Raw genomic sequence first — 27,730 nt, 5'->3', positions numbered from 1 at the left:
AAGAAAACGACTCATCCAAACACAAAGAAAAATGCATTGACACATCTATAACAGTAAAAAAGGAGCCAACATTGTTCGCAAGTAGCATGTATAGCAGCTTTATTTGGAAAATAATCGACTGAATGAACTGGTGCTTGAGTTTCAGAAAACAGGGGCCCAGTCTACTTTGGGCCAGATTATCTTGACACAACAATGATAGCCCAATCAACTTATTCTAGAGAGGTCACTCGGTAAACTTTGATGGCTTGGCTTTATAAAATCATATTACTTGAAAATCATGCACGATGGAATATACATTTTATTAATTGGCACTAGATGTAAAATATTGATAAAAAATTAAATGCGATTTACTTTCATTTTTGAGTAATAAAAAACTAATCAAGTCATGATAGGCAGCAAGTTATCTGTAGATCTTATTTGTTGTGACAAATTGAAAGTCTACTGTCTGTGACTGGAAATAGTATCACAAATGCACTAAAATGCAACCTAATCTATTTTTTATTAAAAAAATAGTAATAAATAACAATTCTATCATCCTGCAAAAGTCATTGACATACATTGTTAGTTTCCATATTCTATGACTCTTCAGATCTGAATATTTTGTTGAATCAGCACTTAGTGCAGTATGAGATAACATTTTATCACAGAATGAACATTTGTAAGTAGAACAGCATTACGGTTGACATTTGAAACAAAAATGGTGAAAACATTATGAAAAATACTGTCAAGGACAGTGTGCTTACATTGTGTTTGAATTGGTCCATTCAAGAAATATTTCAATCAGTAAAAAAAGAAAGACAAAAGCAAATAAAGTCAATTTTAGGAACATCAATATAAACTTCTATAGCAATAGGAAAAGCAGATCCTACATACATTAGCAAATCTCAATAAAAACCTCAGCCAGGGAAGGCTTGACAAAAAGAAAAGAAGAGAGTGGAAAAAAAATAATAATGCTACCTCTTCAGTCTTCTAGACCCCCCTGGATATCAAATGTTCAACCTCTTGATGTTCAACCTCTTGGTATAGACCATTTGCATAAAAAGATAAATTAACGACCAGATGGCAGGAAATGTAAGATACATCTATTTACAAACTTGGGGATTTTTTAACTAATGCTATCAGTGCTATCATTTCAATGTAAACAGCACTCAGGTTAGTTACAGCACGGAGGGGTAGAGTAACCGTGGTTACAGACAGTGAAATGCTCTCTACTGTTGGGGTGATTATGACATCTGGAATTACCCTGGATCCAAATTTCTTATCAGTTATTGTGTGTCTTACATGGAAAAGCTGCAATAATTGGTTAACTATGAAAAATTCACCTCAGCTTTGTTTTCTGGATCAAATTTCACCACAAATTGATACTAAATATGGCAAAATTATGTTCACAGCCTTTGAAATTGTCTCACAAAATATCCTGGGTTGGTATAGGTCATTTCAGGTCACATGCTGAGAAAATTACCTAAAATATACAAATTTAGGGTTTTCCATACACTTTGAGCAGAAGATTTACGGATTAACATCCCTCTGGACTTCTATACCAAATTACAAAGCTATAAGACAAGTTTTTGAGAATCTTTTTCCTCGCTAAAAAATGACAAAATTGTCTTAAATACAAATTTGCATATTTCGGGACAATTTCCACATACATACAGATGCCACAGACTTCAGCTTATACGATAACCTCATATTGGTATAGCTAAATGTGAGCTAAACATTGGCATTACTGGCCTTTGATTCCAGGTGCACCTGCAATAACTGTGGTAACATGCCAACAGTAAATGAATGTGTATGTTGTGGTGAAATAGACGTGTTGCAATTGGAAAAGGAGATGCATGGTAATTTGACCTGCATTTGTTAACCACCCAGGCTTCACAAATTGTTGTTTAGATGAGTTTGTGCTGAGGGTGGCTAACTTTGCTTATATTGACCATCATGGCCACCATCGTAGATCACAAGCAAAGCAGCATGAGTAAGTACCAACGGCATATCATATTTACAAACTGGAAAACTTAATATATCGATAGTAGATACCTGTCTTTGCTATCTGACATCGACCTTACTTAGTAAAATTAAATTGCCCTTTTATGAATAAATATGGTATTACTATTGATGTGACATCAATGACATCAACTGGGAACATTCAGAGTTGTAATGTATGTTGCAAGGGATTATCATATGATATTTACACATCTCACAGTGATCACACCATTCACCCAGACTCACATCACATTTGATATTTCTCTTCAGAATTTTAACTTCTACACCCATTGATCCATCACTGACAAAGGTGTGTATATCAAAACATTCCATACAATTATTTTTCACCTATACACAAAAAATCTTTCAAAGAACTGGTCTGAAATATAGACAAGTCTCTTGGAATTAACATTCACAATTACATCACTAGGCAATATTACCATTTTCATATTACTGACAAAAGAATGATGCTTGTCGGTAGAAACATTTTTCACAGAGGTCCTCAACTATGGAACACCTTTCAAATGGGTCACGCGTCAGAATGCATTGCCAGGAAATTTACTCACTGGATAACAATTTCAAGTGAAAACAAAAGACACCTTCATAACCTTCCTACAGACTAGAACAAACTCGACATTAGAATCGAGTCCCCACCTTTAAATAACACACTCCACAAACATCTCAGTGTGCAGTACACAGCAGTAAAAAACTGTCAAGGACAGTGTGCTTATATTTGGTTTGAATTGGTCTATCAAGAAGTATTAAACCAGAAAAACAAGAATGATAAAAGTAAATAAGGTCTGAAACTTTAGGTAATGGAGGTCAACTTCAGCAACATGCATAGCAGAGTTTGAGCAGGTCTGCCAATATGTAAAATTTCATGAACAATGACAGGAAATGATTCATAAGAAATGATTCAAAAGCTGTTTCAGTCACTGCAGTCACTCCCAACACATAATAGGTATATTGCATACAAATACATGTAAGTTAAAGATCATAAAAGTTCTGATTCAGATGTATAGGCTTTTTCATTTAATAACCACCAATCCTGCATATTAGCAAGATTTTTCTTACCTCATTTGCATATTTCTGACACTGACATGTTCATTTGAACATCAAATCTCAACCCCTGGGTCTACCTGTACACCAAATACTAAGCTTTTGTATTGGATGGACACCCACCCATCCATCCATCCATACATATATACATACAGATGCCACTGACTCGCCATATAGGCTCTTTTTGGTAAACATACATATATACATACATATATATATATATATATATATATATATAATATATATATATATATATATATATATATACACACACACACACAACGGAATGAGCTAAAAGATGCAAAAGCACTGATAAAAACTGAAAATATCAAGGATAGCATCTCAGGAGTGATGTGGTCATATTTGCTTATATATATGCAACCAGATGGGCTGCGGCATTCTGAACAGACTGCAGATGACCTAGTTGGTCATTTTTAAACCATAGAACAGACTGTTACAATACTCAAGTCTAAATGTAGCAAATGCATGGATGGTTTCTCAGTAGCAGGCTTGTCGAGTACATTACACATTTTACCTATTTTTGACAAAGAGAAATATGCATTCCTACATAGATGACTGATATGATCACACATTACCCCATCCCTGTTGACAATAACACCAAGATTCTGAATGTCACCTGTTCCAATTTTGCCACAGTTACCATGGAAAGAGAAAATCTAACCAATCACAGATTTTAAGCGGGTGGCCGCTTTTCAAAAACAGCACCCTCACATGGGCATTTTGAATACCAAGGAATGCTCCTTTGACCATATATGGGCATATTTAGATTACATGTGACTGTATACCTTTAGGGTAACAAATCCTCAAGCTATTCAGTTATGCTAAATTACTTTTAAGCATAGTGAAAAATGAGCAACAATGACAACAAATACTTACAGTTTGATAACCAAAATATCAAAGCTTTCCCAAGAAATATAGATTATGCTGTTTTCTCATTTTGAATTTGACAGAGATTATGTTGTTTGAAAGGAGCTGGATCTTATTCTGGATCTTTAAGCTTTAGCATGAATATTAACATGTACATACATTCATATATTGTGCTCTCCCCTGGCATTTCGAAATTGTTAGTAAATTTACGAATTCGGTTCAAAAAATATTAGTAAGCACAAATTACGTAATGTTGAGCCGTAGCTGCAATGCCTTGGTCGACTGAGCCTGTTTCGACTATGATGTAAACTTGTACTTTTTCAACTGAGGTTGATAAATGCATTGAACAGTAAGCAATGCCAAGATCCATGGCTCCAAATAAGTTTACATCCATTTACCAAGCACATGGTGCAATTACACTATCGAGTGAAGTTGACCGTCACATACTTGCACAAAGAGAATTGCAACCTCTGTTAAGGGCATACCACTTTACGGCACATATAGAAAAAGTGAGTTCACTCCACGTACGTCAGAGAGAACATGTAGCACAACTCTATTTTACGAATTTTTTTGTTTTACAACAGCAAGGATGATTATTTTGCGATGTCAGGCAGATTTTCAAGGGTTTTCAGAAAAAAAAATTCTGAGAGTTGAAGGACTTACAATGATTGTAGGCGTGTACAGACCTAATGAAATACGTTTTCAAGCTTGAATTGTCCAGAGCTAATTAATTAATTCAACCGCTGAATTCATAATCTTGACTGAAAATCAGGCTTCAAAAATAACAAAATTGTTCGTAAATGGCCGATCAGGCATTTATTTTTTTTTCGTAAATTTTCATCTTTGTTCGTAATTTACGAACGTTACGAGCGACAGCGAGAGCACAGATATACCTATTCACCATTTAGTATATTATATTATGATGTCATCTATATTATAATGTCATTTCGATTTCAGGAGGTACAGGTACATAGCATACAGACAGTTTGTGAGGTTGTGCTGGGGCCATCTTGGCAAAGAGATTAGAGTTGTGCTACCATCATGTGTTGTTACAAAGATTCGACAGACTTTCCCATCCGCAGACTATGTTGGATTTAGGTACGCCTGTCTCGAGGGTTAGGATGAGCAGCGAATCGCCTAATTGTTGCAGCTACTGCATCTTCTATTGTTGGCCGCTCAACACCATCACACAGGGGAGGTGGCTGTTCCTGTTCTGTCATGTTGCGTTCATTGACATGGACGTGGCACATGGCAATCACTTCTCTGAGTATCTCTGTGACATAATCTGAAATAAAAGTTATCCATTAGCCCAGAAAGAAAAAATAAAAATCAGAATTGCTGCTTTAACTTTGCCCAATTTGAATTTTTTATTTCTGCAAATTCATACTTGTACAAGTTAGTTGTTATTCAAATGATGAATTCATAGTAATTGATGATGTAATACCACCATATCAAATGCTGAATTTACTGTTAAAAAAGTTGCTCAGTAACCAATTAACATGATTGTTGAAATAAAAATAAGGTGTGCCACCTCATGCAGTGTATTGTATTATGTATTCAATTTTCATGAGATTGACTGCTTATTGCCATACATGACCCCACTTTCTGAGTGTATCATTGTATCCAATGATGCCATTTGAGTTTGCACCTTTAGGTAAATGGTCAAAAATGCCTGAAAAAACATTTATGGACTTCAAGTCATTGTTGATGAGTTTTCCACTGAACCAGAAGTATAATATATCCCTACTGACAAACAATGACAAGGTTTTTAATGAGAGCTTTTAAAGTGTTTACCAAAAGATGGCTCTTCTAGTATCTTGCGCACTGTATAACCGCCTTTCTTCCATTTAGGAAATTGCAGTCGATATCGTGCCTCATCACCTTCTGTATGCTGTTGGTTGCGTCCAGCATTTTCATTGAAGTGTAATATGGCCAGCAGTGTCCTGGGAGTCACAAAATTATAATGTAGGCAGTTATGAAACAACAACTCTAATAGTGTTTTATCTGTGTACATAAACAACCAGACATTGTAGATGTCACAGTCCCCACAAGATCATGAAAAAAATTTTAATAATGCAATGATTAGAACTCAAAATGAAGAATTTGATCATATCACAATAGCTGACCTACCATGTACCAGACAAACAATGAGCTCATGATAAGTACATGATATGATGCCATGCCTTTTTGTCTAAGTAAGAAATAATTCTGTCAAGGCATGCTGCTTAAACAGCTTTAGACATAGAATATTTAAAACAAAAAAGGCTTTACCAGTAGGCTATATCAAATTTATTATGAAATAATCTAAATGCACATGTATGGCTTGGTAACCTGTCCTTGTGTCAAGCTTTACACTTGGATTCTGTCAAGGTGTGGCTATGTAATAGCACTGGATAGAGATCAATCGAGACAAAATGGTAACCACACAGCCATCTTTCACTAGATTGCAGTTTGAAAAAAATTCTAGCATGAAATGAGTGTAGTGACACAGAACATGGAACAATGGAACAATTTAAACCAAACAGCTGCCAGTTGGCCCCGTTGAATTAGATCAGCAAACAAAATGAATTGCAAATGTAAGCCAAGGTCTTGTCCTTATGCACAGTTTGAACGAATTCTGTTCGGGCAAATCTGATTTGGATGGGTGGACTGTCAAATACAAACAAGTATGTAAGTACCCAATCTATAAGTCCCAATTATGTATTTGGTTAGGCAAGAACTACAAATACTATTACACACAGAGTAATAACTATAAGGTCACCAATATGGCGTAATGAGTAGCAAAGTTGTGAGTCATTTACCAACAGTAAAAGTGATTTGGCTGTTTATTTGACTGGTTCAAAGGCACTTTGAAAACACTACTAAACATAATGTGATCCTTTACATGAGCCTATTCTTGGCGTGAACATTATCACCGTTATCAGATAGAGTAGTCATTAAAGCCCGGCGCGACATGGACCGGGATCCGGATTAGTGCCAAGTTTGGGTGGGCGTTTTGGGGCATGGCTCTGCATAATGAGTCTGTTGGTAACGGTTGCTATCGTTTGCATTATCTCCATAATCTGTTTGCTCTCAAATCACGCTCAGACTACAGCCTTCGCAATACGCAAAAGAAAGAAGGAAAAAATATCAATTTCATCAAACAGGAGCTTGCTGAGTTGATCTACTGAAGTTTTTGCTGCGTTTCGGGGTCATGTCATCGTTCGAGAATGATTCGGCTACTGACCGCCATATCTACATACGGAATTGGCGCCGTATGTAGTGGAAATAATCATCAAGAACGTAATAAACATAAACATTAAAAATAATCCGAAGCTGGCAATTTCGTATGTTGAAATCACGAATTATCGATCTGAACATTGACTGAGAAACACGGTCAGGAAAATGGTAGGAAATAGGTGAACGACGCGACGTCATGACCGATCGCTAAAAAGAAAGTAAGTTCACTACATCACGGAAGGATCGAGATTTCCATGAATCTCGCGTACCACGATATCTGTATGTCGGCTACCCGGTTGCTTTGAGGGTGACCCCGGACAACTCGTCACGAGTTATGTTTATTTTCGGAGCAATGGGATGAACCACGGACTGGGTTCATAGATATCTTCGTTATTGAAGAAATTAAAGTCCAACCTTTGTCGAAATCTTACGATTTAGTGCCAACTCGATGAGGCGATCTTGGACATACGTGAAAAATCCTCTTAGGCCTAAGCCTTTCAAAGAAGATCGGGTGATGACGCTCACTTGCTCACCTTGAACTGACAAATACAGTGTTTTGATGTCTTACAAGCTTTGTTTAATTCCCATAACAGAAGTCCAAACGTTACTGAGCAATCGGTATGTCAAAACCTTACCAACCCTCCCAACACGACATGTCATTGCCATGTGTGAGAACACGTGTACATGTACTAACCATACGGCCGTTTTCAGGGCTAGCATTTATATCAGCGTACTGGTACTTTCGACCGTAGGGGGGGGGGCTGCTTAAAAAAGTGGCTCTCTTTGACTGACTGTAATTAAATTGATCATGGAGGCTATCGCTATGCTTTGATGTTTAGTTGTTTTCGATGTCATTGTCAATGCAAACTATGGACTCTGCCTACAGTTTTGTATAATACAGTGTACGCACTTTTCGCAAGAATAAATCGTACCGATACTGACTCATCTCTTGCTAAGTCACATCCGAAAAGGGTTCACCTTCGCGATGTCATTGCATCATAAACGCTTGTTAGTAAAATAGTTTATGACAACCACGAAGTTTTCATCCTGTGTGCACGCCAATATACATGTAACTCTAAGCGTACACATGGTTTGTTTACATCGTAATTGTTCTCGTATGCACAGCAAATGTTTGACCAGTTTACACCTCTGCGCGTCACTGAATGATTGACAATTGTTTGAATCACGGAACGACTGTTCCCTAGGGGCCATTTCCTTTGTTACGAAAGCGATTTTTCCCCTAATCGTCGTAATTTTAAAATGCTTTGTGAAACTTTGCGGATACCTGTATGGCCTACGTGTTTATGAAACAGTCTATGTTTATGGTATGCCAATAATGTTTGTTTGAGAATCGCTTTGGCTGATTTTCACGGAGCGGTCTACCTTGCTGTTGCCAGTTGTCACTCAAGCGCCATTATGAATTTTCGATGAGTTAGGGGTCTTTTATACCCCGCATCGGGTTTAAATCAGTTGGCAGAAACCTAGTTATTAGCTTCACACTGTGTTTAAAACCAGTCAAGTACAGATCAAATGACTTACAATCTTGCTACATCAATGTTTGTTTAACCAGTTATTTCACCATATTGATGGCCTTACAGATGGGGTGTTGGACTCTGTAACATATTTAAACATTTTGGGGACTGCAATTCAACCTTGTTTGTTTGAATACTACTGGTACCGGTAATCACATTAATATCCTATTGCTCAGTTTTATTTCTAGTCATACCTGCATGACTGTCCATGATATGAGAAGCAATACATTTTCGGCTCAAACTGATTTAGCAAACTGTGGAAGACCTGTAGGGAAGATGTTTGCTCCTGTCCTGACATTTGTCTGATATCTTGCAACAGTGCAGTGGATGTGAGAAGGCGTTCCAGTTTAACCATTGTGACAGAACCTGCATTGTAGATAAATTTAATTAATAGGACAGTTAAATTGCCAACGGTCACTCTGTAATTATATTTACACACCCGCGCACAGACATCATATTCATTGTTAATTTACAAACATGACTTGCAGAGCCATCACTTCTCATAATGCTCCTTAAAGTTTAGTTTTGTTTTGAAATTCTGTAACTTGTTTGAAGTTGCAGATAAATTTGGTACTGTTTTTCAAGATTTCATTAAACAAATTATAGCGATAGTAAAGATCACAATGCTAAGTAGTGGTTGCCATGGCAAATTTGTAAATAGCACAAAAACAAGTTTTTTTGGATGTGATTAAAAGTTAAAGTAAAATGATGTTGGGCAAAAAGAGAGTAATTTTTCCCTTTTAAACTATTGAATTTACATACCACATATCCTATTACTTACATGGCTGCAGCCATTGTTTTCTGGCTTCTCTGCCTTGCAAGCGTCCATGGAGACATGATGGAAAGAGTGCATCGTTGTGGGTATGAACATTAACCATGTGATTGAGAACAGAGACCCATTTCGCCAAGACAGTTGCTGGTTCTCCTGGAGGGGTAGACACTGCACACCAATACAAATGATTAATAATACTAGGTATCCACGGTTGTAACTCTCGACACTCTCTCTCATTGGCAATTGCTAGCAATTTCTTCTTCAGTCCTTTAATTAAAAAATAAAATCATTTTATTCCATAAGTGCAACAAGTGAAAGTACTGAGAGCAACAAAAACACATTATAAATACAAGGGCATAGTGAATGCTCACAATCTCTTCAGGGGATTTTGTTTTTCGTATTACATAAGTTCTATCACTCGTTTTGAAATGTAAATCCCAATAAACAAAGAAACAACTTTTGCAGAGTGATAGAACTTGTTTTGATACTTGTAATGATGTTTAGAAATATCACAACGTCATTGAATTGTGATTGGCTACCGTTTGTAAGCCCAGTTTTCATTGTCTTTGATGTCATTACTTTTTTACACATGACAGATCAAAGGGCACTTACTTTGCAGACTGACCATGTCAGCTATCTGAATGTTATCCGCCATGGTCAATGTGCAAAACAAGTACTCGGCAGTACCATTACCATAGCTCAGTACCTTTAAGCTCTAACACATTAGCAGTGCAGCTATAGCTGCAAGCAGAACTGCAATGGGACTTCAGACGCTTGTGGTGACAAGGTTATCATGGAAAAGTATGTATACAAAGTATTTCAAGTACCTTTAGCGATGTGCCAAACATCAAAGAGGTGTTCGACATTGGGCATGTTCTCTCGCAGCCACTTTCGGATCTGAACATGCCTGTCTGTCACAATCGTGCCAATGGTGAGGCCTTCTCCCTCCAAATCTGCCAGAGATCTAATCAGCCCTTCCTTTTCCATTCTAACTGCTCCACCAACCTCGTTGCTCTGTTTCAAATATAAAATTCACGTGTTACTGAAGGTTGTTGACATTGTTTACATAAAGATAATTTAATGCATCAGATAAAGCAAGTTATTTGGGTCAGTGTATTTGTTATTCATTGGCTGGCTTACAGACTGTATACATGCAGAGAGTGATGAATGGGAGGATTACGAAAATTGTTTGAGAACTACACTTAACATGTCTGTTGTTTCACAGGATTACTGAGTATACCCAAGAGGTAGCCCTGGGTTCCATATGTGGGGAGTTCAAAGCCGCATTTGTATACTGTGACGCTTCTATGGCCTCTCACATCGCTACTATGGTGCCACCCATAGAAAAAAACCGCAAGCGAGCTGCAATATGCTGTGCTCACTTTCCATACACAGAAACTACCTGAAATGATGTCGTTATAGTAATGTATACGGTTTAAAGTAAAAATAGGTAATTAGTATACATGTATGTATTTTTAATTTTCAAGCACTAGTACATCATTTCAGGCGCTCTTCAGAATTCTGTACGTGAACGCAGCATATTGCAGCGCGTTTGCCATTTTTTCTACAGGTGGCACCATGGCAGCAATGTGAGAGGCCATAGAAGCGTCACAGTATACAAACATGGCCTTGAACTCCCCCCCCCCCCCCCCCCCCACTATGAAACCCAAGGCAAGAGGGCACATGGATTGGTTAAATAAAACGATTCACATGCAAATCCTTTTGCATAATTTACAGAGTGTACCATTTTCGAAGAAAACTCTGATATCAACCTGGCCTTTGAATAAATATCAAGTATACAGTTGCTTTATGAGGAGGGGCAAATCTTATAGGTGATTAAGACACACCCATGTGTATTTTAGATGGTGGATGCTTACCAAGAAATGAACGCAATATCTACCTCCGACTTTGTTGTCAGCTGATATTGAGTCCATTGCCTTGATAGGCTTTATGTATCTCACACGTTTGAAAACTTACCTGAACCAGTTGCATGTCGATGATTACATTGGCCACTAGTTCAATGACAGTGTACGAGCCAAACTTTGCAGAATGACCTGGGCTGTCAGATCGGCCATCACCACCAAGCACCAGGTCTCGTTGATCGGCCTGAAGAGATGCCAGGAGCCACGTCCTTTGTTCAGCCCATACATGCCTAATTGAAGGCAGCAACAACTGGGACTGGTGTCTAAAGAATGTTCTGGCTGTTATAGCAGCAACCCTCATGTGAGAAAAAATACGCAAAACTTTGCTGACCAGAGCACCAGAAGTCAATATAGCTGACGACAGCAAAATATTGCCAGCTGGTATATTGCCGACATATGGCTGGCTGTTCCACCCTGTTTTGTGTTGGCAAGCTGTACACTTCAATACCAGCAATAGCATTGTCCCCTTCATGTCCGTGATTGTCTCATGTTAGCTTCACACACCTTGGACAGTGGATCAGCCTGATCAATGAAAGCAAACATGACCAGAAAATGATATACTTCTGGTCATCATGTACAGACGGCGTACTGTCATCGGTCAACACACTGGAAACACTGGATACAGTGGTGTTGGACTCGCTGTCAGATGGGATGAAGTCATCATCATCACTTCGGTGATCAGCTGCATTCAATGGACTGGCAGGCTCATCACATCTGCACGATGACTGTTGTGCATCACAGGCTGTGTCAACAGATGAACTCTCTACAACGGCTGGTACTGGCATTGCATCTGTCTGGACCCCAATCTCAGATGTTTTACATTCAACGTAGTTTGAGTGCCTGTTGAACAGACGTAAAAATGTTAAAACCGAGATTAAAATCAATATTTACCTGCACATTCAAATTTGTGACCCATGATCATACAAGGATAAAATTTACAATATTTTTGTAAAGTTGACTTTCATGTTTTTGACCTAAACTACAATTTCTCATTAATGGATTTTTAAGATAACGTCTACATTTGTGTATTTGTGTGTTTTTTTAGTCTGACTATTGTGTCTGTATTGATTTGGAATTAGTCTCAGTAATTTCCCAGTGAAGATTAATATAGTATCGTATTTTATTGTATTTACTGTAGCAAAGACAATTTGCTAGGACAGTTGCAACCTTTGTCAGTTTGCTACACAATTACGTGTACATGTACCTCTGCTAATTCATTTCCTTCCTACATAAACCTATATAACTTATATCCTAACACATTAATCTAAAACTTGCAAGATAGTGTCACATGAACAACCATCTTTAGTCTATGTACTACACTATTACATATACCTCTACTAATTCCCTTCCTTCTCATACTGACTTGTAGCCTAACACTTCTCCTAGTATTCGGTTGTCTGCTTGTCTGACTACATTGAGAGACCTATGTAAAAAAGTATAGCAATAATGGTAATACTTTTGGGATATACTGCAATACATAAACAGTGTATATGTATGAAATGCATATAACAAGTTTAAAATTCTGCTATCGATTTTCTTATGTTGAACACCATCACAAGGGTAACACAACTTACAAGTTTCCACAGCATCACTTTATGTCAACTTCTAAGGTAAGTAACACTCACCACAGTTGATGTAACCTTCCCAGACTCTTCCACTGCATCTTCTTCACCTTCATGTACCGGTAAAACATGTGCTTGGGTATTTGGTTTGAGTAACTCAGCAACTTCCTACAAAAAGTATGCGTGTATGTCAAATTCACATAACAGAACTCAAGTAAAATTATAGCATCTTTATGAAGTTTACAACTGCCACTTAATCATGCCAAACACCATTTGTATCAGGCAGGTGTGATTGAGAGCAAATTATACTCCCAACATTAACAAAAATCCTTATAGATAGTATAGTACAAATGACAACACAAATATTAACGATTCAAATCAGGACGACCTTCCGTACTGTATTCCTATCACATATTAGAACAATCACCTAAGCACCCTAAAATTGCTGTCAAATATCACGATGGTAGAAAGAAAAGCGAGAAATAAACTACTTCACACCTCGCTTAAGGGCAACTGTTCAAGTCTATACATAAACAAGCATTTGACAACAGCGAGGTGTTTACCTATTTGCAAGGTTTCTGCATTATGCCTATTTTGTACATGGTTTCTCGCAAACTGGTGCAGAACAAAATTTGAGGAGAGCATTAAAACCTGCCGATAAAACACGAACATATTGACATTATAAAGCCAGTATTGAAACACCTTGTGCCACAAAACTACTGGTCTTACCATGAAATTCGAGTTTAATCATAGACAGTAGAGGGGGGAATTAATCATCTCTCTTTACGTGTGTGTGTTTTAGCATAGACAATAGTCAATGATAATAGGGTGACCGGACGATTTTTAAAACTCAAATCTTTTGCCAAAATCTTCATGACACCAGTTGAAAATGTTGGTATAAAGTCCAAATCTGGAAAAATAATTTTGGCTAATTAGCATGATCACAATTTGGCAGCCTCTGGAAAGTCGAAGTTTTCAAATTCTTTCCCTGAGAATATTGTAATGAGACAGGGTGACCAAAAATCGGACCCAATATGTTTTAAATAGCTGAATGGTGACTAACTGTAAAATAATGAGTCCCGTGAAGGATGTATTTGTAGTTTCCAAATTATTTCTGTGAGAATATTGTATGGGTTGATAAGTCCAGTGAAAGAAAATGGAAGATTGTCCTTACGCTGACCACCGTGCGCTGACTTTTGTGTTTCCATTATCACAGATACAAGCCATTGTTTCTGGTCAGACAGGTGCGCACTGATGAAAAAGCATGATGTTGTTCAAGTACGGCACTATTGCGAACCTTACTTCCTGCTTTAGAAAAACCGTAGGCGCTAATTTGCGCTGCATAGCTGAGCCTATTTGGAGCAGAGAACTAATAGGAAAATGTATAGGGTACAATTCGCCCGCATGGCAATTCCTTCCCTTCGAATATTGGTAAACGATGCCAAAGGTCATAGACGTTTCATTATACATTTCGTCAGCAGTTTCTTGGAAAAAATACGTTTTGGGGAAATTTTTGCACTCATCTTGACTTCCTAATCTTCACAACATTCAATGTGACCATGGAGGTAGTCTCTGCTACCTCCATGCTTTGATATACAACTATTTCCGTTCACGCGATCTTTCATCGCGGCCGTTCGTTCGAGTAGACGACTTCCAAGATGGCGTCCCCTCTGACATTTGTTGACAAAGTGTGTTCGTAAACTTCAAGATTTGACGCCATTACCTTGTTCACAGACATAAATGTGCACAACTGTTGCATACTTAAGATGAATTTGTACAACTTATCACTACCTGAGCCCCCCGTTTAGTCTTCGATTTCGAGCATTCACCCTCAGAGTTTTTGTGTCAGCCCCATTGTTATTAAGGAACAGTAAGGCCTCTCTCGTCCGGTCACACTATGGTTTTTGACGCGAAAGTTGGACCTCGTTTTACCGACACTATAGATTTCCATTTGGCGATCGAAAAAGACATTTTACAACATGGAATAATACAAAGGAGTTTGGCATTTATCAGTAATACAAGTTGTTTATTTTAATATGTGGTATTTCAACTATCAACTGGAGATCGGCACGCATCGAAACCATCGGGCACTCAAAATGGCGCACAAACCGCGCACACAATGTCACAAAGAAAGAGCTTACCCTTTTCCTGGCCAGTTTCTCCACAGCTGTCGATTTTCTCCGTTTGGGGTCTCGACTAACGGACTCCGCAGCAGGTCGAATAAAAATACTGGGTACGGCATTCGGCTTTAGTACCCTCCTATGTTGCACCTTGAATCCCATTTTAGCTTTCAGGTCTGGCGCAGATTCGAAGGAAGAAACATCAAAATGATCACTGCATACAACCGATCTGTGGGTGGGTGTCCACTTGTCCCTCGTGCGCTGGACTTGCTTTGCCCACTGTTCACATAATCCAGGGTCCTTTGGAAACTTGAAAAGTGACACACCATCACTATAGCACTTGGAGCATCCTGCCGCAACGCAAAAATTTGGCATGGCTATCTGCCGCAACGCAAAAAGTTGGCAACTATCCTTGTCTGTGGCTCAACTTTGGGCTCGGCTGCACTACATGTAAAGCGCACTGGCGCCATAAACCGTACACCTTCGCCTACGTCACTTCCGTATTTGCGAGATCGTCCAAAGAGCGCTTCCGGTCTTTTGGCGGGCTCTTTCAAATCGCCGTGATTGGGTTAAAAAGTGCATATTTTGTGGTTAACGATACGGCTTTCAGCAATAATGAATTTATTTCACGTATTAAATTATACTTAAGGTTCCTAATGCAATGAAGATAGGTTGGTCGTGTCATAGGCCCTTTAAGCATGTATGTTATCACACCTGAGTGATTGTAATAAAGGATTCTTGTTTTATATCTCAACTTTATATACTATAGTATATGTCCACAGCTCATTGTCAAGGATTTGCCAAAATAAAAGCATGAGATATCATTCACAACTGAAAGAATTGTACCGACTGGTCGTCCATACATGCGTTACGGTTCGGGCATTCACAGTGGAAGGAGCCACGCGTAACAATCATAGCTGTGATCGTGTCATACAAATGTTTTAAACGAAAGCAAGAAAATCACCACCGTAACTAAATATACAGCTGAGACTGAGAAAAATTGTCATCAGTATGACCTTGAGTACCGCTGGTGTACGTGAAAAAAATCATTTTCAATTTACAAACAATACTTTCCAATTTAAGCCGTATAGCAAGAATCTTAAAAGAGTACTGCAAAACACGGTTATTTCGGAAAAGTCCGTTTCTCGCTTTCTTGTACGTCTACACAGGCACATTGCGCATGTCATAAAGGTTTCTCACTCATTTCAAAACGTTACAATGACTTATGGAGGCAGACAAAATTAACATTAATTAATTAATTAAAAGTAAAATGTCAAGAAGAAACTACTGGATACGCTTTTCTATGTGAATATCATAAGAAATGTTGAAGTATGGAAAACTTTGCATTATTTAAGGAAAGTCACATTTCGTGGCACAAAAAGTATCTCGTTTACAGGATTAAACTACAACAACCTCAATTCTGTACAAAACGTCAAACATAAGAACCGGAAAAACTACATTTGGGTGTTACAACAGCACAACTTCCGGACCTTGTTTGTAAGGTGAATGAAAGGGTATAAAAACTAGTGGTATTTAAGTGGTGCAAAAACTACAACGTGAACAAAAATAGCAAAACAAAACAGGGCACTGTAACAAATTTGAGTGTAAGGCCGGGTCACGGTAAGTGCAGGCACAGTCAAAGGTATACACTTGTATGACCTAAATATAACGACTTTGTCATAACAATGAAAACGTCATTTTTTTTTTCGAGGTTCAGTTACTATTTTCGTGTAAAGTAAATTCTTGGTTTGTTTCCTTATACCTTTTCTGATGACAGGGCTGAAACGTGACTGTGCGCAGTATTATTGCTGAAAAACGAGGGATTGCATCATAAAACCGTCCCGTCCGATCTACTAGTCTCGAACAGTACACACCTGAAACAAACATACAGGGGCACAGCGCAAATGACGTATTAGTAGTATGGCTCAAAGAATGACGCACTTAGTAAAATAAGTTCACAACAATGAGGCATTCCAGTACCGCTTTTACGAAATCCGAACGAAAACCAACAACTCATCTAGGGCTACTCCCATGGTCCTAACCGATGCAGATTAAGCATGTATCTTATCACACACCCTCAGTGATTGTAATTAAGGATCCTTGTTTTATATCTCAACTTTATATACTATAGTATACGTCCACAGCTCATTGTCAAGGATTTGCCAAAATAAAAGCATGAGATATCATTCACAACTGAAAGAATTGTACCGGCAGGTCGTCCATACATGCATGCGTTGCGGTTCGGGCATTCATAGTGGAAGGAACCACGCGTAACAATCATAGCTGTGATCGTGCCATACGAATGTTTTAAACGGAAGCACAGCTGAGACTGAGAAAAATTGTCATCAGTATGACCTTGAGTACCGCTGGTGTACGTGGAAAAAAAATCATTTTCAATTTACAAACAAAACTTTCCAATTTAAGCCGTATAGCAAGAATCTGAAAAGAGTACTGCAAAACACGGTTATTTCGGGAAAAGTACTGTAACAAATTTGAGTGTAAGGCCGGGTCACGGCAAGTGCAGGCACAGTCAAAGCCTAAAAATAATGACTTGTCATAATAATAAAAACGTCATTTCTTCAAGGTTCAGTTACTATTTTCATGTAAAGTAAATTCTTGGTTTGTTTCCTCATATTTTTTCTGATTACAGGGCTGAAACGTGACTGCACGCAGTATTATTGCTGAAAAACGAGGGATTGCGTCATGATGTCATACAGCCATCCCGTCCGATCTACTAGAGTCGAACAGTACACACCTGAAACAAACATACTGATGCATCAGCTTAGTTGGACAGCGCAAATGACGTATTTGTAGTATGGCTCAAAGAATGACGCACTTAGTAAAATAAGTTCACAACAATGAGTTTTATGTGAAACAGAAAGCAACAAGATAAGGTACATAACAGAAAAACCGCAGGATATGCTACAGTTGTGAATAGAAATAAAACTTGTACAAATGTATGGAAAACTTTAATTTTAATCATAAACTTAACTTATTTTATGAAAGCCTAGTTCACTTTTTATTGCAAAAAGTCTTTCATGTACAAGGAAAAATATTAAAACGCGTGTTGCCTGTTAAAATTTGACAGGTTGATGAAAGCGTATGAAAGCCATACTAACTATACGTAAAAGATCTTTTTCCATATTACAGAGAAATTCAGCCCGATAAGTTAATTAAAAGTTATGCAAAAGCACTGAAATCTTTAATGATAAACTTTAAACTTATTTTCTAGAGAGACACATTTCCTGGCAAAAAGTATTTCATTTACAAGGAAAAATACAAATCTCATGACAGGAACGCTTCTGTTCATATCCAGATCGAGCCAGTCAGTGACGTCCATGAGAATGGCCTTGTCATTGTTTAGAGTCTGCTGTATTGACATATGACTTCAAATAAAAGTCTGGTAAAACTATGTTTGGTGTACAAAACGCACAAGTTGCTTGTTTGTCAGGTCGATGCAAGAGCCAGCGCTGTTTTCCTCAAGTGATACAAATTTGAACAAAAAACAAAAACGTCATTGTATCAGGTTCGGGGTTTAAGGTAAGTATAAGGGTCATGGCCACCATATCACGACAAGCACATACTTGCCAGACCTAATATTCTATAACTTTATCATAATAATAAAAAACGTCATTTTAAAGGTTCAATAATTCTTTTTATTCAAAGTAGATCCTTAGTTTGTCTCATCATATACCTCTAGTATAATCCTTATGTCAGTGATGAAAACTTGAAAGTGATTGCATTAAGTATTATCTCTGTTTAAAAAACGAGGGCTTACCAAATGCCGCCATCCGATCAAGAGTCGAGTGGAACACACGAACAGACACAGACGCAAACACACAGAGACACAAACACATACAAACACGGGTTCATCAAATGAGTTGGACGATGCAAATGACGTACAATATGGATCAAACTATAATGACAGAGTTTTAAACCATTCAAAAAATACACATGGCAACCATCAAAGTTCCAGGGCCGACGCAAATTCATTCTATCCCGACACCTGCCCTAATTCCAACATGAATGGGTAAAAGCAGCATAGCATATCCCTAACGCAGCACGCTATTTATTTTCAAATGTATTCAGGGCACGTATTGACCTCGTTCGCAGAATTATACTCAGTAAAAAGGGACGGTAGTTGCACAATTATCTTGCTATTTTTGTTGTAGTTACATTCCCAGCACCATGAGCACTTTTCCTGTAGTACTTCCTCCAACAGAATGTCACAAAAATGACAGTCAACACTTTTTATATCAAAAACACCTTCGTGTCTGTTCACCCTGTGTCAACGTTTGAATTTTCATACTGTCTTTTTAATCCTAATAGTAGTATTAAAATTGTATTATCAATCCTGCGATAAATTTACGGCACATCATTTATGAAAGAAGAATGTTACATCGGCTTTTGCTCAATTCTCTACAAAACATGACATCATTTGCTAACACCGTCCACATATGACGTCATGTCGTCTGCTCAAATGTCATTGGAGGGCGTTTACCAAATTGAATATTTTCCCTGAGTTGCTTTCTTGTACGTATGTATTGTGTGAAATCAATAAAGAGATAAGATGTACTACATATATTAGATTTTTATTCATTAATGTAACAAAAACACTTCAGGATAAGCTCCTGTTGTGAATATAAATAACAATAAAAATTGTACAAAAGTATGGAAAACTTTAATTTTAATGATAATTTTTAACTTATTTTACGGAAGCTTATAGGCCACATTATATGACAGAAGTCTTTCATGCACACGGAAAAAACAAAAAACACATTTTGCTTGTTTGACAGGTTGGTGCATATCATACAACATGTCTAGAGAATCTTCAGGATAATTTAATATAATAAATATCAGTTGAGTATCATTAAATATTGTAAAAAAGTATAAACTTGAAACTTATTTTGTGGAAAAACATTTCCTGGCAAAAAAGTCTTTCATTTACAAAGGAAAATACAAAATCTTATGTACAAAACTCCAAATATAAGCCTGAAAAACTGCGTTTGGATTACAAAAGCACAAGTTGCTTGTTTGTCAGGTCGATGGAAGAGAATATAGGAGTTCAGTCCATTTTTCTCAAGTGATACTAAAAACTACAATCTGAACAAAATACAATAAAGTAAAGCAAAAACGTCATTGTATCGGGGTTGTAAGGGTCGCGGCAAGCATACCAAGCAAGTATACTTGCCTGACCTAATGTATTATGATTAAATTAATAAAAGCATTAAATTAGCAAATCAGGAAGTTTCAACTTACTCTAGATTCAGCTGCACTTCGCGTTTCAAAAATGAAGAAAACATATTCTACTCAACAAGCACTACGTAGTTTTGGCTTCCTATTTCTAAGCGAACATGCAGAGTTTAAAAGTTCGTGCTTGAAGGCTTTGAACGACATGGCGCAAGGATAAGTTCGCAACCAAGGGCGCTCTTCGGTCGACTGCTATAGGTACAACGATCAGTTTACACCAGCCTATGGCTAATACGGTGATATATCATTTCCTGTATGTTTTACAGTGATATGTCGTTTCATTATGTGCTTCGTGGCTGTGAATCACACTGCCACCAAATGATCCGATGTGCTGATTATTTTAATTTTTTTAAGTATCATTTAAAAACTTATCTTTTAATATAGCGTTACTTGTGTGACTTTTAACTATATTTATTCCTTTACTCTATTTTTATAACTGTATTGTAAGGCACCCTGAGATGTCTTTTCACATGGAAGGCGTTTTGGGGAAATAAATATTATTATTATTATTATAATTATTATTATTTTTATTAGAAACGTTAATTTTTCAAGGTTACTTATTCTGTTGTTTTAAAGTAAATCCTTGGTTTGTCGCCAGATTAAGCTTAGCTTTTCATTATGTCAGTGCTAAAAATGTAATAGCACGCAGTTTCATTGCTGAAAAGTGAGGGATTGCCATCTCATCCAGAGTCGAACAGTACACACACAAGTTGAGTTGGACGGTGCAAAGGACATACAAAATGGGTCAAAGGAGTGACACAATTTGTAAACAAGTTTCAAACAATACACACTGCGACCTTCACAGTTCTGGGAGTGATGTATAGCATACAGATATTATAATAGGCAACGCAGCACGCTATTTTCAGAAATGCTCAATGCAAAAGTTAATCTTGATTAACAAAACTATGCTTAGTGAGGGGACAGTGATTGTACAAATATTTTGCAATTATTGTTGTGGTTGCATTCTCAGCACCATGAACACTTGTCCTGTTTTACTTCCTACAAAAGGATGTCACATAAAATGTATTAAAGTTCATTGTGTGATCGAAATGCAAATTATGAGTCATTAGCATAAAAGTGAAGTACAACTGTCTCCACAGAAATTCCTTTTGCCATCTCTCTTTGATCAACTTTTCCCCAGTGATAAGAAATCCAAAGTCTTTTTACAGCATGCAAGTAAACAATGCTCATGGATTTACGACCAGGGATTGCTGGTCAACGGTTGTTTCTCATGAAATTTCGCAAATATGTATCTCCGAGCTTCAATAACTTTCCATGGGTATGCTTGATGAAATCAGCCCTACAGTTTGAAGCTGTCTGCAGCAGTGGTTTTGCGTTTCGATGAACGAGGTGGAAGGAAAACAGTGCGGGCTCGCCCAGCCAGACATCTGTATCGCTCAACAAGAACGCCGTTACACTCGGGTGTGTGACGTCAAGTGTCTTTTCAGCTCAATAGTAACCAAAAGATGGGTAATGAACTTGAGATGATCAAGGTCCGCTGTTGTTTGTCATCAAATTGTGATCATCACATTCACTCTCAGTCTGGGAGGAAGTGATCACTCTGTCCATATACCCTGCCGAAAAGAAAAGAAAAAAACATTAATATTCATATAGCATGTTATGAAATGTGAGGAAAGGAATAAATCAGCAACTAATTTGCCGTACATGCAAACACTGTACATACATACATACATACATACATCCATACACGTTTCTTTAGTGGAACTGGCGCACCTTGCAAAAATTCTCTCCAACAGACACACTCATTGTTTTCCAGCAACGCAAAGTTTGGCAGCTTGCCATTCCGCTATTGTATTGCATTCGCCGGACGAGAACCACTGCTGTTGTGGTTGTGTGGTGAGAATCGCCCCTAATCAATCATGCATAATAGGGTACGTCAGATGCAGCAACATAATTGATAGTTTATGAATAGGGTTTATAAGTCAGTAACTTATCGAGGTAAGCTTCGAGCTTTATGCTAACTCTCCTTTCTGAAAGTTTTTAAAGCGGCAAAAACCTGCACTTTCGCAAGAATTGAATTACTTTGTTGTAAACACAATGATTTATTAAACATTTTGATACTTCATAGAAACAAAAAAGATGCAGCGATAAAACACGCGTACTGTCACTCCACAAATACAGAGGACTGACCGTGGAAAAAATTTAAATTTCAGGCAGAAATTGATGTACGTGACTGTAATATATGATTTAATGTATATAAATACTGCCAACTCAGAAATTATTTAAGCGCCTATTTTTTATTTTTGTCTTGGTAAACAAATGGCTGTCTCGTCTGCAAATCTCCATGGACTGTCACATTTCAATACAAATGGCCATTCTCATGGACGTCACTGACTGGCTCGATCTGGATATGGTTCGTACTGGGACGCAGACACAGAACGCGCAAGCGCGGTTTTTCATGGCCAAGTTGATCGCGACGTGAAAATGAATACAGTAAAAAATAGGCCGACCCGCGGGAGATACAATACTTGTTTAAAGGCAGATGATAAAAACTGCAATAGTTAAACAAATACAGTAAAATACTGACCGAAATAAAACACTTGCAAATCGCAGAGACCATGGATGTTTTACATCCATGCAGAGACTAAAAACACATAGACGTTTCGGGTGCAACCCTTCGTCAGTACATTGCAGCATGGATGTAAAAAATAGACTTTTTTTACATCCATGATTGAAGGGTCCTCGTAGCAATACTACATGTAGTATTTACGGTCACCACTTTTTTTCATGCGAATCCATTTTTTTTTCTGTGCAAGAGTATCCTTGTAGGGTAATCATTGTCTTGGGACGTGACGTGTGTTCACTACTTCGTCCAAATTTGTTATTTAAAAGTTTGCGATCGGACAGGACTAATAATCCCAACGGCATAGATAGTGGACTGGACCTACATGTAGTTGAAGTTATATTATCTTTTGAGCTCTTCCCGCCAATCTTACAAAAGGGTTCAAGTCATTACAATTCACAAACATTGCCAAATAAATAACAACAAAGACACATGAATGGGACCTTCACGCGTAAATGATTTGACCATGGTGCATACGTTTACAAGGTCAAGTTACGTCAGCAGCTAACGGGATCTTTGACAAGCTTATCACGTTTCGAATTGAGCTTTGCAATACAAAGTATGCAAAAGCGCGGTGATCTATATCAATCGTAAACTTTGTAAGATTTTGGATAATTTTGGACGTGATTTTAACCGTGTCTTTAAAAGTAAACGGAATTCTTGGATTAATTTAAATTGCATGCAGCAAGGGGGTAGAAAAATAATTGCTAGCGCGACCCCCTGTTCCTGTCCCCACGTCTTTTATTCAGACATTTTCTTTGTTTGTCTACATACAGACCCTTTCCCCCACTGGGGAGACTGCGACTGTGGTCTAGAGTGGATGTCAATGTTTACATTACATGTACTGATGTGCTTTTTGTCTTTATCTCAAGTTGTCACTGAGAGTTTTTTTAACCCCGCTTTGTCCCTGTAACGTTACTCATGGCTCCTTTGCTCGTACATGCTCTACCCTCTTTTTATTCCGATGTCTCTGCATGGTCGTCTGTCCACGTTCCAGTGAACTTTTGTCACGACAAAGCTGGAGCGCAAAATGCATTCTCACTTTATGACATTAAAATTTGTAATGATCCCGTCGGCGCAATATTGTTGTCACCCGTGAAGCCAAACGCACCATTACGTCACCTCGGCGCTGTTCAAATATTGATCGCCGCGCTTTCTTTGCATAGGTCGTTACATGTCGGCATAGGGACAGTGGATATTTTTGAGCGATGATTAATTGTAGACACAAATGTGTCATCAAACGTGCGATTTTTTTAAATCGACAGCGCTCTTGCAAATTAACAAGGATGCGCCTGCAATGCAATGCAACGCGAGGGAGGACTTCCTGACGATCGACTGATCTATCGTGATCATACGCATGGCACGTAAATTACTGACAGGCACCATAAAAGTACTTTTATGCCTTTTTATCAGAGGCTTTTTCTATGCTATATTCATCACAGATCCCTATTACATTGAATTATGTGCCCTGGAGCGCCAGGGTTTGTGTAGAATTCAAATTGTCATACAACCAACCTGTGAAACCTTTGATTTGCAAAGAGACTTCTCATGAGTTGCAGTTCACGTTCAATCCTATCGGGTCTGGCTCCTTTGTTCGATGCATCGGCATCGTAGAAGTTCAGAGTCTTTTTGAGAAGCGCCGTGGCCTCACTGTATTTACCGTTCCACATCAGCTCCTGCACGCAGCACAGGCAAGTCTGTCTGTCCTTGTGGCTCGAGCGGTCGAATTTGCACCACTCCAGGTCGACAACGCACTCAGGCAGAGGCAGCTGCCCGCGGATCAAACGTTCCATGTACGGCTGCAGTATCACCCAGAATTTTTCGATCTCCTGTCCGGTCCACAACGGTTCTTTTGCCGACTGGTCAACCACGATTGCCATTCCAGCGGATAGTCTTCTGACTTTCCTCATGTTTGTCTTCAGGCTTCCCACAGTGCACAGTTCGACGTCACAAATGATCTCTCCTGCGGCCTCAAGTCACTATAACTCTGATGATATTTCTGGTTGTCTACGGCAATGTCGCCACATGTCACTGGTCCGGCTTTTAGAATTGTGTTTGTCAACAAAGACCTGGGTCGCAACTTAAATGTGCCGTTGTGACGATTTGGCTTCATTGTTTATTAGGGAACAACAAAAGAGAGTCCATTCTACTAGGGGGTGTGTAGCTAGTCATTCCATTGTGTTTACTTTCGAAAAGACAAAAGGTATCTATTATTGCGTCGTGCTTCTCCGTTCCTTCATGTTAGACTGTTAATTTTCTCGAAAATGAAACAAATACTCATTTCCAACCCTTTTCGTTGTTGTCTGACGACATTGCCTGGCAGACTGATAATCGTGCGCCAACCTCCTCTCTCCAGTAAGTGGTATGTTCCGAAGCCATGCGGCCCGCCAAACACCAATAAACATCACAGTGCAGACCCGGCCGGAATTGACCACTCTGACGCAGGGGCGGTAAAATGGCACGCATCGGCATAGTCAAACCGTGAGCATGGGGGAAAGGGGTTTCTACCGTTGTTCTCGGCAAATACTACAAAATTCATTGTTTAGTTAAGACGTACAGTGTTGTGCAGCTTTAGTGTTTATCACTGTTATTGACCGGAAAACTACCTGTTTTGTTTAGTGAGTTTGTCGAAGATTAATGCGCCCAAGGATAGCAAAGGCCAAAATAATTAAAAAAAGTAAATATTATTGAACGTCCAGGGTAGTCTATCAAGGCTATGTAAAAGATGTGACGTCATCTCGCTATTACCAATGCTGCGTTCAGAACTACTGTGCTCTGTTATTTTGTATTTTTTTAAGGATTAAAATATACAGGCCGATTTTTTCAAAGCGATTTTATAAAAACAATAATTTGTCTCAAGCAGAAATTCCTGCAATTTTACTGAGCATGGATGGCTTGCAATAGCATGAGCTGAGCTGAGAGTTCGTGACTTGAAAAGAAATCATTGTTGTCTCAATCATACAGTTACGTCCATGCTTATGTGTAACGATTGAGCTTATGCATAGAAATCAAAGCTAACCGCCTGCAGATTAAAACATGTAGATTTATTTTAGGTTTCCGTAAATCTTCTCGAAATAAAACCATGATTCATTAAATAAATAAACAGACGCAGTAATTCTCTGAGTGGACCATGGATAGTGTAGAAGCCTGTTTTAACGCTCCTTTCGAACATTATTCAGTTAAAGTACAATCCGTTGATACAAATGCAGAGCGAGAGAGAGAGAGAGAAAGAGAGAGAGACATAGACAGAGACAAAGACAGATAGACAAACAGATCTAGACAGACAGAGAGTGAAATGAAGAGAAACTACGCGTGAATATATTATGTGTGCGCGGACGCACACAACACACACATAAATAATATATATATATATATATATATATATATATATATATATATATATATATATATATATATATATATATATATATATATATATATATATATATGAGTGTGTGTGTATGCTTGTGTATGCATTCAGATATACGTGTGTACATAATGCAACAAATACACATAACGCACTCGACAGCTAATAGCAAAGGGAACGATGGAGCCACGTAAATAATTAGGGACGTGTTGTGTGTCATTTGTGACGCATGTTATTTAACCTATATAGCCTGCAAGTACGATTGGAAGTTTCGCCATATCCAATGCCTTCTCTTACAATGTAAAAATAGAGGAAATGAGAAAGATGAGAAAGATACAATTACAAGAAAGACATGAGGAGAAATGAGAGCGCCATGGAAAGAAAAAAAAATATTTTGCATTGATGATGAAGTCCGGAGATCGGCCATGAATGGTCGTTCCATATGCCCTGGGCTCATTAGGAGTAAGTAGCGTTCCGCCAGACCACGGCTTTCGGCCCACGGCTACGTGCCTTTAAAAGTGCCTTCAATGTGATGTATATGATGATTATTCAACGGCTGGGCAATGATCGAAAACAAAGGATATGACAATGGCTGGGCAATGATCGAAAACAAAGGATATGGCAGTAAGCGAGCAGAGAGGGCGCTTTAAATGTGCGTCCCAATACGTTATCGACGAATAATATGCATTTGATTCGTTCATCTGCGTAGTTCTCGTTAAATATAATTAACAGAAATCATCAGGTAAGGTGTACATAGTTGTTCAGTTTTAAGTTTATTCTTGACGGGAAAACTACAATTTTCGTTCAATGAGTTTACAATTTTTCAAACCCTGGATAGAAAATTTGAAGGCCAAAATAATTATAGTATTAAACTAGTATTTTACTGCAACGTCCAGGGTAGTCCATCAAGGCTATGAAAAACACGTGACGTCATTTTGCCATCACCAAACGGTGCATTCAAAATTGATGTATGCTACTGTGTTGTATTTTTGGAAATTTTAAATATAGAGGTCGAATTTTCTGACAGATTTGATATAATATTAAATGTGTATGAGGTAAAATTTATGCAATCAGCCGAATGCTTCGGGGAAAGGTACGAACAGAGCTGATTGTTTGTGCCTTGAACACATCCAGTGTTGTCGAAATCAGACAGTTTAATACGTTCACGCTTATGAAATCAAAGGTAATCGCTTGCCAATGTACTGAAATAAGTCTTTTGAATTCGTTAAAATGACCGTGACACACTTGTGGCTCGTATTGATGACTGTTTTAACGCTCCTTCTGAAGACGAGCGAGAGAGAGAGAGAGAGAGAGAGAGAGAGAGAGAGAGAGAGAGAGAGAGAGAGAGAGAGAGAGAGAGAGAGAGAGAGAGTCATGGAGAGAAACTACGTGCGAATATATTATGTGTGCGCACAATACACACACACATAATACATACATACATATATATATATATATATATATATATACATATA

General features: G+C 38.2%; 4 protein-coding genes across 4 annotated transcripts; all 4 read right to left on the bottom strand.

The window, feature by feature from the left end:
* Positions 1 to 82: 82 nt before the first annotated feature.
* On the bottom strand, positions 83 to 9,035 carry LOC139118861 (uncharacterized). Its single transcript, XM_070682377.1, has 3 exons — positions 8,873 to 9,035; positions 5,722 to 5,870; positions 83 to 5,212 (listed from the first exon to the last, which is right to left on the bottom strand). The coding sequence occupies exons 1-3, from the start codon at positions 9,031 to 9,033 to the stop codon at positions 5,022 to 5,024; spliced, it is 501 nt and encodes a 166-aa protein (XP_070538478.1). The 5' UTR covers positions 9,034 to 9,035; the 3' UTR covers positions 83 to 5,021.
* A 288-nt stretch (positions 9,036 to 9,323) lies between these two features.
* Positions 9,324 to 11,837, bottom strand: LOC139118860 (uncharacterized). Its single transcript, XM_070682375.1, has 3 exons — positions 11,428 to 11,837; positions 10,278 to 10,464; positions 9,324 to 9,717 (listed from the first exon to the last, which is right to left on the bottom strand). Exons 1-3 carry the CDS (start codon positions 11,830 to 11,832, stop codon positions 9,452 to 9,454), a joined length of 858 nt encoding a protein of 285 aa, XP_070538476.1. The 5' UTR covers positions 11,833 to 11,837; the 3' UTR covers positions 9,324 to 9,451.
* A 20-nt stretch (positions 11,838 to 11,857) lies between these two features.
* Positions 11,858 to 15,737, bottom strand: LOC139118082 (uncharacterized). The gene is made up of 3 exons (XM_070681377.1): positions 15,076 to 15,737; positions 12,998 to 13,102; positions 11,858 to 12,212 (listed from the first exon to the last, which is right to left on the bottom strand). Exons 1-3 carry the CDS (start codon positions 15,174 to 15,176, stop codon positions 11,858 to 11,860), a joined length of 561 nt encoding a protein of 186 aa, XP_070537478.1. The 5' UTR covers positions 15,177 to 15,737.
* A 3,890-nt stretch (positions 15,738 to 19,627) lies between these two features.
* LOC139118859 (uncharacterized) lies at positions 19,628 to 24,990 on the bottom strand. Its single transcript, XM_070682374.1, has 2 exons — positions 24,404 to 24,990; positions 19,628 to 21,878 (listed from the first exon to the last, which is right to left on the bottom strand). The coding sequence occupies exons 1-2, from the start codon at positions 24,796 to 24,798 to the stop codon at positions 21,842 to 21,844; spliced, it is 432 nt and encodes a 143-aa protein (XP_070538475.1). The 5' UTR covers positions 24,799 to 24,990; the 3' UTR covers positions 19,628 to 21,841.
* Positions 24,991 to 27,730: the final 2,740 nt, after the last annotated feature.

The sequence above is a fragment of the Ptychodera flava genome, chromosome 19 (assembly GCF_041260155.1).
Source record: "Ptychodera flava strain L36383 chromosome 19, AS_Pfla_20210202, whole genome shotgun sequence".
In the NCBI taxonomy this organism is placed as follows: Eukaryota; Metazoa; Hemichordata; class Enteropneusta; family Ptychoderidae; genus Ptychodera; species Ptychodera flava.
Note: the sequence above shows the minus strand (reverse complement) of the source record. Positions and strands in the feature narration are given on the sequence as shown.